Consider the following 16,961-nt stretch of genomic DNA (forward strand, 5'->3'; position numbering starts at 1 on the left):
TAACACCCTCACTCATGCTGAGCAACACATTTGCTGAATGTTAGTCTAGACCTGATGTCTGGACTAATTTGCTTTAAAAAAGTGTGTTACAAGTACAGTCCATAATGAAAACACAGGCACCTACCACTTTAAAACATTTCTACCTTTTCTTCCCCCAAATGCTGTAAAATACTACTGTATTGTTATATCAAATTCTACTTATGACATTGAGCTTTTGTGTGCAATTAAAGATCCATTCTAATACCTGTTTATGTCATCAGGAGCTATTTGACACCTACAAGCATCTGTTCTGTGCCTAAATGTTCACACGGTTTTTTTCTCGGTAAATTAAAAAGCCACACATCCTGTAAATCTGGATTTGTAAGACTATCAAAATGATTAGTGAGGTGTCATAAGCTGGCAGGGAAGTTTCAGTTTTCTTTTCTTTGCTATATGTAAAACGTAATTCTTACCTGGAATGAGAAAAAAATTCAGTAAGGTCATGGAATTGTTTACGAGGACAAACTCTCAAATGTTGTCTAAATCAGCTGCTTGCCCACTTGCAGGTCAGTTATACCTATCTCATTGACAGAGGCTTGTCTAATCCACCCTTAAGATTTCTCATGAGAAGGTCCAGATTCTTTAGACAAGATCTGTTCCTAATATTACTATGCTTACAGTTTATGTGTTTCTTTAATATTCCTGAATCTTTCTTTCTGCAGCCTTCTCCATAAAGTATGTATTCCTTTTGCTAAATAAACAATTTTTTTGCTCTTCTTCTAACTTTTTCTAGTTGGTTCATTTATTTCTTGAATGGCAGCGCAAAAACTAGAGACACTATTTCAAATGAAGATTTTTTTTAATGCTGAGCATGGAAATTCCACCTCCTACAATTCATTTGTCTGCTTACATATCCTCTTCCATTTGCCCTTTAAATAAAATTTATGTTGGTTTGTAAATTGCAAGTTTAATTCTTTTTAATGCCCAGGTTCTTTTTTGCAAAACTGTTTGTCAGAGAGTTATTCTCTACATTTTATAGCTAAATTCTTCTGAGTTCATAAATCTTACTGTATGGATTTAACGATATGACAAAGCTGTCAGCAGCAAAATGTTTAATCTAATGACCTTAACTGACTTTCTGTTAATTACATTTTCATATTATCTTGTAATATTTAGTATATATGCATCATCAGTTGAACAATTGTATTTCTTAAAGAAAGGATCTGTGATTTATGCTCTCTACAGTGTTTTCAAAACATTAGTGAAATTTCCTAGTGTGTAAGCAAGTGAAGATTATCCTTCATTTTAAATGATAGAGAAAGAAATCAAATAAAAGGCACTTTCAGGAAATAAGGAGAGTGAAATTTCCATTTTCATAATGAACAATCTGACCTTTTTAATCTTTGGCTGATTACATTGTTCTCATTATTAAATGAGATGAACGGACACTATTGGATTCCTCCTGCTTAAAAAAAACCACCAAAAGCAAACAGCATTGCTCTCACCCCCTCCCCTTAAAAATAAATCTCCAAACCTTTTATAATATTTCACAAGCTTTTTAAAATACATTTTAAAACAATGTCTTAGAAGTAATGAAAAGAAATAATTGAGATTTAAGACTGCAAGAAAGAGCCTGAATCTCTTCCCTGACTTACAAAAGATACTGAAGACTAATGTAATGTGACTGCAATATACTCCCAGTGTCAACGAAATAGTCTTTCACCTTTTGATATGGAAGGGAGATATCCTTTGAAAGGCCAAAGCCCTTTGCAGGATTTCCAGCATAGGTAATGGATTCCTTGCCCAGAGTTCATAATTATTTCATCCTTCTGCAGAACTTGTCTTAGGTATCTCTGTGAGTTTCTGTGAGTTAGCAATGATAATTAATGGATTATTTTATATTACTTTAAATAAAATGAAATATCTGGGGTCTCAGAATCCTCAGAATAGAGCATACATCATTACAGTTTTCCTTCTACTGTCTAGATTTCTAGCAGCTGTATTTGACAGAGGAAATTTTAATTATCTGTGTATATACAGACATTTAGATTGGGATTCTTAAAGACCCCCAAGGGAAGGCTTTAGGTTCCTTGAAAATTGCAGTCTTCCCATGAGAATTATGGTATTTATCCTTATAAGAACTGCAACAGTTATTTAATGTTTCTTTTCTGAAATGTGTTTATCCACTTTGGAGAAACACTTTCCTAATATTTTCTTTTTTTTCCCTTTATATTTACTGAATATCATCCTTTACAAAATTTATGTTCATTCATCACTGGTTAACATCATGTAGGCTGGAATGGCAGTTAGATTTATTTTTAAGGTTTTTCCACTCTTTTCTTTTCTAATTTTTTTTTTTTTAATTTATTTTAAATAGTGAGATGTGCTGTAGGGAAAAGTAATACCTTGAAAACAGAGAAAATCCCTAAGTCTCAAACCCTTTCAGCTTTCCTTACTCTAAATCTAAAGCTAAGAAGTGAGTTATGTTATTTGGCCGAATATGAGTATTCCATCATGGGTGTTTTGAACATGGTAGGAAACTGTTGTGATTATGCCTTTACTCTTGATATTTTTTACTGACACAAATAAATTTCGAGAGTATAGTAAAAAACAATTACTATAAGTTAAACTGAATGGCATTAGAACAGTTAAGTGAAGGAGAGAGAAAGTATAGTAGGGAGAACATAACCTGGTAGCTGTAAGTGTATAAACTCTCATTTGTAGAGCACCATGATGTTTTTGGTGTAAATTTTTCTCCTAACAGATATAATCTCGAGAAGTTCCTCCTGGCTATAGCTATCCAGCTCATAATAAAAAAAATCTTCTGTCATGGAATGAGAAGCCTAAATTCCTGAGACTTTAGAATGAGGATCTAAAGTCCCCTGGTGCCACTGGGTTTGGGATTACTCTGAAAGATCAAAGCTCATGTATAGCAACAAAAAAAATAAAATTCCAATGTTAAATTATGAACCTGAATCAGACTCAGTGAAGTATCTTTGATGTAGGGATGGTGAATTAAATAACAGACAAGAAGCCTCTCTTACTTGTTGGAAAATCTTAATCTGCATGGATCTTCCACATGATTAACTTTCCCTTAAAATAGAATTACTGAGATCTAGCTAAGCATACTAATGTCAGTCACTATATAAAGCAGATATTGCTGTATACAGACGTGAGAGAAAAATGACCTAAATACCACGTGTACCAGGGTTTATTGGAGAGGATGAGATTTTTGAAAGCAAACACATTCAAAATTAAAGAGGTACACTTTGGCCTTTACAGGAACAGTTTGAAAAACTTCATTATATTAAGTGAAGTTCCAATATTTGAAATATCTTAGGTCCTGCCTATGATCTCATGATATGTGAAGTTAGAAATACATCACTGGTTCTTCTGTGGAAAGCTCCTGTTTATGAAGGCAAAAGCCCTATAACTGGATATTTAGTGGACTATAAGGAAGTAGATGCAGAAGACTGGATCACTGCTAATGAAAAACCAACTTCAAAGCGCTATCTTAAGGTAACATTTTCATTACTTACTATTAATTCAAAACTGAGTTCTAAAAACTTCTGATTGAGTGCAGAAAAGATATATATTTGAACTTTGGCTTCTGCTAACATCTTCATATAAGTAAACAAAATAGTTTGGATTGTTTTTTAAATTGTCTTTGCCCTTTTTCTTGTTCAAGGTCACTGATTTACATGAGGGTCATACCTACGTTTTCAAAGTTCGTGCAGTGAATGATGCTGGGATAGGCAAGTCATCTGAGATATCTGAACCAGTGCTTGTTGAGGCACGGCCAGGTAAAATGAACTGTTTAATCTCCTCTGCTTCTAAAATGCTAAAATATTTAGAATTGAATTTAATCAATCTGATCAGATATTCTATCACAGATAAGTATTTCAGGAGTTAAGATCTTAGCCTTAAAACTTAAAGAAAAAATCATGTAGATACAAAGACAGTGATAAGAATTTTTACTTACTACAGAGATTATTTGATAATCAGTTATTTTAGTTTTTGTTCTAACAAAGGTGCTGCTTGCTGTGACTGAAAAAAGTATGAACAAAGCATTTATTAAAGCTTCAAGAGTAGTAATAGATTTGGTTTATTTAAATTTTTCATATCTTCTCATATTCAGTTACATCTTATTTATATGTTTATCAATAGGCATTTATTAGTTTTAGCATTCTTTATTTTGTGTGTAGAGTAAGAAACTTGATAGTATATGTTACTGAGTCAGAATGTGATATAAACCTGCTTTAAAACCTGTTAATAAAATCAGTATCTGTTAGAGAAGATGGACAAAATTTGCATGGACTTTAGTAATTTATGAATTGCACCTTGAAAGAAAAGTGCAGCCTTAGGCTTTGAGTTGATTCCTATTTTGCAGGAACAAAAGAAATCTATTCAGGTGTGGATGACGAAGGTAATATTTACCTGGCTTTTGAGTGTAAAGAAGCTACAGATGCATCTCATTTTGCATGGGGTAAATCTTATGAAGAGATTGATGATTCTGATAAGTTTAAGATTGAAACAGAAGGAAATCAGTAAGTCATACCAATCTATCAAATTATTAGAAATTTGTCATGTTAAAAAGCTCAATAACATGTGAAATCCAACTAATTATGTTCTTTTTTGGTGATTTTAGTTCTAAGCTGTACTTCAAAAATCCTGATAAATCAGACTTGGGAACTTACTCTATCTCAGTTAGTGACACAGATGGGATTTCATCTAGCTTTGTTATGGATGAGAAAGGTAAGGTCCTTAAAATCTGAAGTCTTACTTCATTGTATCACCTCAAGTGCACTAAAAAATGCCCAAGAAAAAAAAAAAGAAACCTACAGCTCTCATATTCTTTCTTACGCATTAAGGAAAAACAAAAAAGACTGTAAAACAGGCTTCCTGAGATTACATATTTTTCTGATTATCATAATGATGAAAGCTGGGATAACTTCAGGCAATATATATTTTTTCTTAATATAAAGAATATGCCAAATCAAAATTGTTTTCTTTATGCTGGGATTATAATGATGTTTGTAAATGTCTGTTACACTTTCAGTTGGGCTTGGGGCTCTACATGCAGTTTCATACAACCGAGATGCAGGAAATTAGTGAGAAAAAGAATGATACTTTAACAAGATCTGAATACATTGGGTCAAATTATAATTTGTCCTACATTTATATTAGTTTTACTTTATTTCATTGTAGCTATTTTGTTTCATTGGAGTTGCAATGAATTTGCTTGAGTCTGACTTTGTTGTGTCACTGAGAGGTGCTAACATAAAAAGCAAAGAGGAGAGTTTGCTATTTTACGCAGCATAAAAATTACTCTGGTGCTTTCCCAGTCCTCAGGCTGTAATTGCTATGCCCAATTCCTTAAGTGTGAAAATTCCTCTGCTTACCATCTTTCTAAGTCATTTAAGGAGAGGAGATGAGACTAAGTGTGAGTCTTACAGTAGGCAGGACTTTTATTACCGTGAGAAACTTGTCAAACCACCCTTTCCAAATAGGTATTGAGAATAAATCCATGTGCAGGCAAAAAAAACAAAACCAAAAGGTTCTCCAGGACCTGGATGATTTCTGAGGACTCTTAGTCATCACCAATATCTGCTTCTTCTAAGTGATGCCTTAAGCCCCTAATGGTTTTTTTATTTTTCTAATAGTTTTAAGTTTTATAAGTAGTGGAAGTAGACTCTAAAAGCAGCATCCCTCACTCCCTCCCTTTTCCCTTTCTCTCTAGCACCCTTGTTTACACATTCCTTAACCCTCTTACCCCATTCTATGCTCCCTATATCAATCCTACTCCTGAAACCAGTAGAAATGTTTAGTCTTTTGTCAAGGCAAGGCCTAGACTGTTGGCAGAACAGCATATCAGGGCCTAAACCACAGAACACGGTCAAGAATTAGGTAACTATGTAACCTTTGTGCTCTGATGATGGTGAAGATGGGATGAACAGAGGGTCCCGAAATGCACCCCAGACTCATTTTAAGGGGGTGGACCCGGGGTGGACCAGAGTAAAGGCCACAAGGGTGGACACATCTGGGATTGGATGGATGATATTATAAAATGTAACATCTCAGGCACGACCGGCGTGCGTCTTGTAACATCTTAGCCTTGGCAAAATAAACCCTTTCTTATCTCACCCCTAATTAACTGCTCTGGAGATTTTTTTTCAGCACCTAAATTCCACGGCAACATAAGGAAGATAAACTTGCAATATTTTTAATTTTCCAATGCATTTTATCATGAGAACTGCCCTCTGGCTTAATTTTGAAGCATCGCTCTTGAAATGTCTCCATAGATCTTGTCACCATCAGTTCTACCTTTGAAGGATTTTTTGTTAAGAACACTGAAGGTGTTTCCCATCCCCCACTTAGCCCATGTCTCAATCTTGTGTAAAACAGTAAAACAAACTTTTCAGGGACAATATGAGAAAGGAAGTCAGCAGATAAAGGAACCTCATACACTGCTTAGAAGCTATTGTTTCCCATCTTTCTTTTATATTACTGTTTTTTAAGTTTAAAGTAGGTTTTGGCCCTTGTTAAATTTTCTTGCATAAGAAAGTATGCCTGAAAATGCATGGAATAGGAAGACTTGCTAAATCCATGTATGAGAATTTTAAGTTTTCTAAATTTTATTTTTTACTCATCATTTTCTGAAGAGAATAAGATATTTCACATATTAAGGAGAACACTTTGCTTATGCTGATATGTGCCTTCCTTGACACTCATTTGACTGCATTTTGTGGATTTGACATACTTCGGGTTTTTCAGAATAAATTAAAACATGAATATTTTTCTTATTTTCAGAGCTCGAACATTTGATGGCATTAAGCTATGAAATAAGGAATCCAAGTAAGTTGAAGATCTGAATCTGTGTGGTATTCTAGAAGAAATATAATAACATACTAATGACTGGAGTTCCAAAAATATTTTTCCTGAGACAATGGCAAATGCATTTTTTATGGCAGCTGCATTTTTCATGGAACAACTTACTTCCTTATCTTTCAGTTTGTTTAGAAGAATATTAGTTAAAATTGAATAAAATCATCATTCCTAAATGTCTTTGAAGTTTAACTTTCACAATAGACTATATAGGTTGTTCCTAGACAAATCCTTACACAATGTGTAAGCTGTAAATTCTTTTCTCTCTTGAGAAATTAATTTAAAAATCAGCCAAATACTGCATTAGTGCCTTTCCCTGTATAAGATTTATTTGATATCCATAAATAGAAGGGAGTTGCTAGTATTTTACTACAGTATTTCCATTTCTCACAAGGTTTCATGTGTTATTGACTTTTGATCCTTTTCTTTCCGTAGCAATACCTCTGAAATCAGAATTAGCTTATGAGGTTCTTGAGAAAGGAGAAGTTCGCTTCTGGATTCAGGCTGAAAGCTTATCTCCAGATTCTACCTTCAGATTTGTTATTAATGATAAAGAAGTTGAAAACAGTGATGTAAGTACATATTGAGTATTATGTATGTGATTTCGTTTAATAAACCTTTATGCAATAATAGGTATTCTATTGTTATCATAGAATCATAGACTCATTTAAGTTGGAAAAGACCTTTAAGATCATGGATTCCAACAGTGAACCTAACACTGTCAAGTCTGCCACTAAACCATGTCCTTAAGTGCCACATCTACATGTCTTTGAAATGTTTCCAGGGATGGTAACTCAACCCCTATCCTGGACAGCTTTTCCAATGCTTGACAACCTTTGCAATGAAGGAATTTTTCCTAATATCCAATCTAAACTCTCCCGGTACAACTTGAAGTCATTTCCTCTTGTCCTATTGCTTGTTATTTGGGAGGAGAGAACGACCCCCACCTCACTACAATCTCCTTTCAGGTAGTTGTAGAGGGTGATAAGGTCTTCCCTAAGTCTCCTTTTCTCCAGCTCCCTCAGCCACTCCTCATAAGACTTGTGCTGCAGACCCTTCACCAGCTCTGTTGATCTTCTCTAGACACGCTTCAGCACTCAATGTCTTTCTTGTAGTGAGGGGCCTGAAACTGAGCCCAGGATTAGAGGTGTGGCCTCACCAGTGCTAAGTACAGTGGGATGTCACTGCCTTGGTCCTCCTGGCCACACTGTTTCTGATACAGGCCAGGATGCCTTTGGCCTTCCTGACCACCTGGGCACACTGCTGGGTCATGTTCAGCAGCTGTTGACCAGCAGCATCCCCTACTCCTTTTCCACTAGGCAGATTTCCAGCCACTCTTCTCCCAGCCTGTGTTGTCTCACAACAACTCCATGGGGTTGTTGTGACCCAAGTGTAGGACCTGGCATTTGGCCTTGTTGAACCTCATACCTTTGGCCTCAACCCATCTATTCAACTTGTCCAGATCCCTCTGCAGAGCCTTCCTACCCTCCAGCAGGTCAACATTCCCACCCAACTTGATCCCCTCATCCAGATCATTGATAAAGACATTAAAAAGGACTGGCCCCAGTATTGAGCCCTGAGGAACACCACTTGTGACCGGCCACCAGCCAGATGTAACCTCATTCACCACCACTCCGGGCCCAGCCATTCAGCCAGGAATCAGTGCATCCATCCAAGCAATGAGCAGCCAGTTTCTCCAGGAGAATGCTGTGGGAAACAGTGTCAAGGGCTTTACTTAATTCCAGGTAAACATCAACAGCCTTTCCCGCATCCAGTAAGTGGATCACCTTGTCATAGAAGATCAGGTCAGTCAAACAGGACTTGCCTTTCACAAGGTCATGCTGGCTGGGCCTGATCCCCTGGTTGTCCTGTGCATATTGCATGATGGCTTACAAGAAAATTTCCTTCTTAATCTTCCCTAGCACCGAGGTCAGGCTGATAGGCCAGTAGTTTCCTGGATATTATAGTTGCTTATTACCATGTTATTAAGATGTGATAATACCTGAAAAGAATGCCAACATTTAACTTGAATCTTTTTTGCAGTATAGAATTCCTGTTGCACAGTGAGCCTACTCATACCAGAAAAAAAGAACAAAGTTTAACTCTCAGAAATCTGTGTTTATTTTGGGTAACTAGATGACCAACAGTCAAAGAGAGGAGAATTTAAACACAGAGCACAAATATTTTAGAAAAATAGCTCAAGAAAAAGGCTGCTTCAAGTACAGCTTTGGACTCCACACCAGCAAGACATCAGTCGCAGAGTTTCACGCTCTCTGAGGCTCAGGCTACTAGTTTTACATATAATGTGGGAGGCACTTGACAATGAAGGAATGTTCATAAACTTAAAACTTTTATATGGTATCACTTTCTATTTTGNTTTTTTTTTTTTTTTTTTTTAAATTTTGGCTTAGAAACTGAATGGGCACTAGAGCTATGGAGAAGAAAGGGCAGGCCACCATCTTGCATTGTTTTTAGCTCTAGGAAGACCTTTCATACAAATGGGCACAAACAAGCTCTCAAATTGGGCTGCGAAGCAAACAAGGTCATGCCTTTGCAGGGCAGGAGCATGGTTCATCTACAGGTCATAAAACACAGCAGTGGGAATACATATTCCTGGGAGGAATACATCTCCAGTGCAGCTGTTTGAAAGATTCAGTTTATTCCTGAGAATGCAATTCCTGGTTTGGGTCAGAGACACTTATCAGCATTTTTATACCATAGAAAAGCAAAGAGCATTTACTTTAATTACATATTGACAAGTGGAAGAAGTATTTCTGAGTAAAATACTTCTCTGTTCTTCTTGCTTTAAGAAGTAATAAAATACAGCACTAAACGCCTGAATATTAGTGCCCAGGATGTATTGAAATGACAATACTTTGTCTTGGCAATATTTGTGGAACAGAATGAGCTATTTTTAGTTTGCATATGTTTTGGAAGTGTTGACATAGAGAATCTTGAAGTGAAGCTGCATTATTTCACCTCTTTAATTAGTAACCCACAGGTGACATTTACGTTTGGAGACTGATGATATTTTTGTGGAAAGTCGCATAAAAGTCTAATATTTATGGCGCCCATAAAATCATTGAACTTCATCTTGCTGCATAATGGCAATAGTTAGAAGCCTAATTGCACTCTAAAACCTGTCTGGAGACTGGGCTACAGTCACTGAACATGTTCAATAGACCATTATGCTGGTGAATTGTGGCCTGATTCTTGGCGTTGGCTGAAGTGATGAATTTTTCCTGCTAGGTCCTAAAAGGGAACGTTTTTGCTAAGATTTCAAAATAAGCTGAAACCAGAATGAACTGAGCCCCATTTACTCCGCTGTCTTTTAAATATTTTAATATTTTGTTTCCTTTATCCAAAACTGAGAGAGTAAAAAACAAGAAAAAGAAGCTTTTTAAAGGATCAGAGTAAATCATACATCTTGTTTCCCTCCCCCCCCTTCTACTACTGGCAAATTTAAATTTAACATTTGCCCTGAGATCTCATGAAGTAAATGCCAGTGCAGTCCTTGACCTCTGTGGGCAAGAGATTGTAAGCCGGAATTTTAATTTGCATTTTTTGATAGTTTGGCTAAGTTTATAAATGCTATTTTTAACCTACCTGGCCTATCTCATTAACTCTTAAAGATGAACTCTTACATAAGTAGATTTTGTACTTAATTTTCTGATTAATTCTATCTTGTCTTATTCTTTGATATTTTCCTTTGCACTATGTATGGGAAATAGCATATCCAAATTATATGAACATTTCTCCCTGTTATTTTTTATAAATATTATACCTCTGATTTTCCTTGTAAGCCATTTATTTAATAAATTATTATCTCGATCTATCTGTTGACTACTGTTTTGTTAATTCCATATACTTATCTTCATCCTTCAGTTACCTCACTAAGATTTAGAAGATTTGTATATTTGAGAATACCGGTACTGAATGCTAAATATCTTGACTATGTCTACGCTGTTCTTCCAGACTTGTTATCCATACAAGAGTGAATCTGTTTTTGAGGCTGGCCAAGATGTGTCACTCAAAGCTAAAGCAGATATATCTGTGGTGTCCTTCCTACTGTTTTTGTATCGGGACTTAGAAGTTCTTCCACTTAAGGAAGGTCCTAGAGAGTTTAATAAGTGGCATTTTTACGAGTGTTTTTTTTGCCTTTCTTCTTTCTTCTCCTTCCCTAAACTTTATCTATCTGTGGCTTTAGTACCATATTTTACATTTGGAATCCAATAAACAGGTCAATAAAAATATTCTATTTATAAGGCATCATGTCTCCTTTTAACAGTATCTATAATAAATTTATCAGTAACGGGGTCTATAATAATTCACTGCATATAACTCCATTTAGATGGTGACATTTACTGCTTCGTACCATCACAAATGGAAGTTGGTGTGTAATATCCTTGGCCACACTGGTTACCTAAATGTAATCACCAAGTAACTTCTGTGAGTTATTCTCACTTAGCTTTAGAAATTTGTTAGTTGAGATTCATAAAACATCACTGGTAGTGGGGGACACAATCATCATGGTTGGAACTCACTGAATAAAAGAGAATATTACTTAGTAAAAAGTGCCTATATCTAAAAGAGTATTTAAAGCATGTATTTTGCAAGGATTGTCCAATATTTGCTTGCAATTTTGTGTTTCTTGATGATGTCTGCCAATAATTTGTCTTTCTGGAATATTTAATAGAAAGCAAACACATAAAGGACACAAACAGTGAAAAGTGCATTTAACTTTGAATTCAAGTCAATATTTGGTATTTTGAGTATTCTGCAAACAGTTTAGTGGGTAGCTATATGTTCTGACAGAATTCTACCACTCTTTTACTGGACTTGGTTCACCCTTTTTGGTTCCCAAAAGCTTTATTGGTTTTGCTCTAATTACTTTTCTCATGGTCTTTCACTTTGTTGTTCTTTGAAAATCACACCTAACTTTAAATGAGAAAATTGTTATACTCTTCCTAAATAACATTTTTTTTTAGTGAAAAAATAAGATCCCCTATTGAGCTGCTATGTATGTCTTGGATATTTAGTAGTAATGAATTTTTGGATTTGTTGTGGTGGATTTATTTGAAGATCGACATTTGTGTCTACAAACATAATATTTCCAGTTATTTCTGGACTCTGTTAGGAATAGTGCTTCAGCCTGGCAAATCCCCTTGTTGAACTGGAAGCTGTAATGCAGCTAAAGGCTGGCTGTGTAGGTTCTTCTTCAAACATGCATAGTGCCATAAACTATTGTTTTCAAATCCAAACCAGCTGTATTATGATGACTCCAGGATTCAAAATGCAGCTGCACACAGAGATTTGTGTTACCACTGGGATCTTGTTGTACAACAGTAAATACAAGCACACCCCTCTTTCCACAGTTTAGAATTAAAAGGACAAAGAAAAGCTTGTGTGTGGAGGCAGGAATATGAAACATAATGAATTCGATGGGGATCATAAGTAATTTACACTGTACTAAAAAGTTATTATTTGTTTATTTCAGAGGCATAAAATAAATTGTGACCGTTCAAATGGTATTATAGAAATGATGATGGAAACATTTACAATTGACAATGAAGGTACCTACACAGTACAGATTCAAGATGGAAAGGCCAAGAACCAGTCCTCATTAGTTCTCATTGGAGACGGTATGTTCACTGAAACATTAAAACTTTGATGAAGAAGTGAGCTTCAAATATTCTTTGAGTAATTTTGTGACTCACTTATTTTTCATTCACCTCTTCTAAAATTTAGCATTCAAGGCAGTATTGGCTGAGTCTGAGCTCCAACGAAAGGAATTTCTCAGAAAACAAGGTAAGACAGAGTAGATTGGTGACTCTAGGGCCAGTTTGCAGCTAATGATTAATCTCTGGTGAGTAATAAGTGTTTACAGCTTCCATTCTTCATTAGAAGGTGAGTCCATTGTACAGTTTAAGAAGATGCTTGAACCCTTAGTGGATCTTATTTTCCAGTATTGTCAATTTGTGACAGAAGCTTAACTAAGTAGAGAAATAGAGTGGGAGCCTTCAAAAGAGGTTATCTTTGCTCAATATTCATGAGAAGTGTGCCTACTGTAGGCTCTGATCCAACCAAACATTTAATCACCTTTAGTTTTAAGCGTACAAATTATCTGTTCAATATAATTGACAGGAGAGTAGACAGCCAAGAAAAGTAGCACCACACAAGGAAGATTAAAAACTTGACCATGCGGTTTCTGTCCAGGCAAAATTCCAGGAATTAAATATATATTGGTTGCATAGTTGTTATTCAATTTTAGGGTTTGTTATATATTTGTTATCAATATAGTTTGTGACTGAATGAAAGAATTATTATTGGATACCTAATTCAGAATTCTATCACTGTGAAATCCTTAAAAAATTGAGCTCTAGTTTGTAATTTTCACTTGTAAGCAAATGGCTATTAGGATGAAAGTAACAATTAAAATTAAAAACATTTATTCTAAATAACTTAAGTAAGATTTTCTATGGAACAAATGTAATTTTTTTTGAGGGTTGTTTGAAATTGATTTAGGAAAGAAATTATACCACTTGCAGCATAAACGCACAAGATCTTTCAGTTTTCAATGATTTAAGTGAAAGTTGGAGTCTTTGCTACTTCCCAGATCTGGATATTGCAATTATGGGCCCTGATCCTGCAGACATTAAAACATTGACATTTACTGAGATGAGTAAACACAATAACTTCAGCAAATTTTCATCAGGATGTATTTCTTTGCAGGATTAGAACCTTGGTGGGGAAAAGGAATATTTCCTGTTTTGCTTGTAATATATAATACATTTTTAAACTTTATGTTATTTGAACAAATAACATCTGGCATAGGATTTTTGCTTTGACCATTTAATAGGGTGTTTGGATACTTTTGTTTAATCTCCAGTTGCTTTTGCATTAGGTAAATTGTACACTTGTTTGTAACCACTTTGTTTCTTTCCTCTACCTAGCTGGCAATTTGGAACAAACATATCTAGTAAACTAACTTGTCTCACTCACCATTTTACATTTTTGAATACTATATGACATACAAACAGAGATGACACTCAGCTTTCTAAGCTGTAGTGTAGACACCTGGGTCAGTATGATTAAAACTTACTGCAGGATTTTCCTTCAAGTGCATGAGTAGTTCAGGAATTTGCTCTTCTGGTGTAAGGATGTTATAATTGTCATAATTTTTCTTCCTTTCATCAGATCTCTCTGATACTCTTCATTCTATAACATTGTTTTAAAACAATTTTGTTTCTTAGGTCCTCACTTTTCAGAGTTTTTGTATTGGGAGGTTACAGAGGAATGTGAAGTTTTGCTTTCTTGTAAGGTAAGGAAGTATACTTGAAATTATTTGTTAGAATATGTTGATTAAAAAATGAAGTAGGAAAATGTGAGGAAAGAGTTAGATATTTTTAAAATTAGAAGTTTCCTAAGAAAACATTTTAATTATTTAGAAATTTTTAAAATGAAAATTTCTGACTGAATATTCTTCAGCAAGTGTTCATTAAACAAACAAATGAAAAAAATAGGACATTTCTAAATGTATTATTAGGTGATCCAATTCTTAATAATAATTGTGAGCCATAAAAATAATTTACACAAAATATGTATCCTTTATTGGTCCTTCTTCCTTCCTCAAAAAATAGCCACGAAAAGCCAGATCAAAATCTTTCCTTACCATTTTCTGATTTAGATGTTTCTCTAACAAAGTATCTGTTATTTAATCAACTGTAACCAAATATGCAACAAAGGCTTCTAGAATTAAAGTTGTAGAGAATGATTTTTTATTATATTTGGCTAATGACTTTTGAATCTTAACTAACGATAATGTGTATTGAATTCAACATAACTTTTGCTATAAACACCTTTATATGCCTTTCTGAATTGATATATTTTCATTTTTGTTGCTCTTCTGTTGTGACTAATTAGAGGTCTGAATAACTAAGTTAATTGAATTCAACAGGTATCAAATTCTTCTTCATTCTCTTTTCCTGTAATATGGACTCTTTTAAATTATTTTTCTCCTCTTCTTTTGCATAACTTTTGGCTTTTAATTAGACTAACTTGAATCATTTATTATGAGCAATTTACATGCACATTTGTGGGATTTTTTTTTCCTCTCACTAATTAGGAGACCTTTAACCTCAAGTTATTCCCATCAGAACTGACTGGAGAGGTGAAGCTGCCATTCTGTCTGCCCACATTTTAGGGCTCAACACTCATTAGCTAACATGATACCTTTGCTGGTACTGAGCTGCATAGCTGGAGTACTTTGTAATCTCCACATGCATTTGCCTCAGGCATGAACCCTGCTTATCCTTTCATTTGCATGGGGAATTAAATGTTGCTGAACCAGTTATACTAGTGTTAATTCTCTACAAATTAATCTGAAATTGTCCTTCATTTCATTGACTATTGAGCCTGTTTATACCACTGAAGCTGGGAAAGGCTGAGCATCTGATTATTTGCTTTTCACCAGTGTGCTTTTTCTTCGCAAGGTCAGAACATTTTATGTAAATTAAATCTAGGATATGGGATGTTTGCACACTCATCACTTTAACTATGCTATTGACCTTATAATGTTTGTTACTGTTAGTATGTGACTGGCCATTAGGTTCACATGATACTGTTGTTTATGGCTGTTTAACTGATATTTGTACACAGGAAGAGTTTGAACAACAAAGCATGGATTTGTCCTTCAAACTTCAGATACCTGACATAAAAGTTTGAAGTGTGGCCATGCTGGGCTATTTCTGTGGTAATAAAAACAATTAAGGAACCATCTCTGCCTCCCGAAGCCTCATCACAGCACTTGGCCCAGGTGTCTTCCAGACTCTGTTTAGTACTCCTCTGCAAAAGCTATTGTCAAGGGTGTTTCTACCTCTTGTAAGGGCCTGGGATAATGTGAAGGAAGTACCTGTAAGAGAGGGCATTTTGCCTTGGCTTTCTTAAAGGCATGACATAGGGCAGTTAGGAAACCACGTCAACTGGAAGCTTGCGTAGGGCAGAGGACTAACTGAATGATCCAGACCCATAACAATAACAATGAATAAATGTGGATTGTGTTATAAAAGAGTATGTTACCTCACATCCCACTTATTTTCTATGTGATTGGACCTGATTGACTTTTAATTGACTTAGTATTTAATTCCAAATTAGCTGGGATGGATGACCATGTTCTTCATATTGTAGTCCCTCAATACCAGTGGGCCATGATTGTCCATTTGAATGACAAATTAATGGTGTTTGCTTTTTCCTTTTTACTTTATGTTTATTTTTCTTCATATGCCAGCAACTACTGTTAGTTTTCTTCTAGTAATTCTAAATTTCAGAACATTTAGAAGCTACCTGCTCTTGCATAACTTTGACCCTTATTTGTACTGTGTCTGTTAAAAGCAAGACTTTTGTTGTGTGACTAAACAGAGGAGAAGTAACTTTTCATAGTAAATGTCAACATGAAGTAACAACAGTACTGCAAATTGCATGTGTCTAAAACTCAGTCTATTTATTGTCAGATTGAGTGCTAACGGTCTTTGATGAAAAATTGTTGAAAAACATTAAAGGTTTGTTCCTTCAGGCTTTGTTCAAATAAAATTGCCACTCGTGTCATAGGACTACAGGAACACTTTGTAGTCACTGGTAAATGCGAAATGCTGCTCACTTTTCTCAAGCAAGTCATTGCTTTGGGCCAGGTTGTGATCTCAAATACTCTGTCAGAGATCCATAGCAACCACAGTGGTAATTAAGCAGCAATAGACGTGATTAATTTGAGCATGTTTCATAGAGATATCTAGGAATCAGTATAGGAGACCCTCCTATTTGTTTAGTCACCTCTAAGACTCTGACTCTTGAGTCACTTTCATAGAGCTGTTCATCTATGGAATGACTTCTCGAATGTGAAAGGGTTGGAACCTGGTACATATTTTTCCCTCCAAGCAAACCAGTTGAAAACTACTGCAGATATATATTAACTTCTGGGCTGCCCTCTATCCATTTGTTCAGTTTTTTATTTTTTTTAAGGAGCCTTTTTAAAGCAACTGCCTGGGGACTGAGAAATGTCTTGCCATCTCTGTCCTTCTACCAAAGCCACGCTGACTGGGAAT

The 16,961-nt window shown here is 35.3% G+C and overlaps 1 protein-coding gene across 2 annotated transcripts in view; it reads left to right on the plus strand.

The window, feature by feature from the left end:
- Positions 1-16,961, plus strand: part of MYOM2 (myomesin 2) — a 78,163-nt gene that overhangs the window by 47,706 nt on the left and 13,496 nt on the right. For both annotated transcript variants that reach the window (XM_017814525.1, XM_017814526.1), the window contains exons 21-29: positions 3,320-3,498; positions 3,668-3,782; positions 4,370-4,526; positions 4,628-4,734; positions 6,790-6,834; positions 7,300-7,436; positions 12,362-12,506; positions 12,613-12,672; positions 14,118-14,185. In XM_017814525.1, coding sequence (XP_017670014.1) covers positions 3,320-3,498; positions 3,668-3,782; positions 4,370-4,526; positions 4,628-4,734; positions 6,790-6,834; positions 7,300-7,436; positions 12,362-12,506; positions 12,613-12,672; positions 14,118-14,185 — 1,013 coding nt within the window. The remainder of the gene's footprint in view (positions 1-3,319; positions 3,499-3,667; positions 3,783-4,369; positions 4,527-4,627; positions 4,735-6,789; positions 6,835-7,299; positions 7,437-12,361; positions 12,507-12,612; positions 12,673-14,117; positions 14,186-16,961) is intronic.

Source organism: Lepidothrix coronata, unplaced genomic scaffold (genome assembly GCF_001604755.1).
Source record: "Lepidothrix coronata isolate B3197 unplaced genomic scaffold, Lepidothrix_coronata-1.0 Scaffold45, whole genome shotgun sequence".
NCBI classification, from domain to species: domain Eukaryota; kingdom Metazoa; phylum Chordata; class Aves; order Passeriformes; family Pipridae; genus Lepidothrix; species Lepidothrix coronata.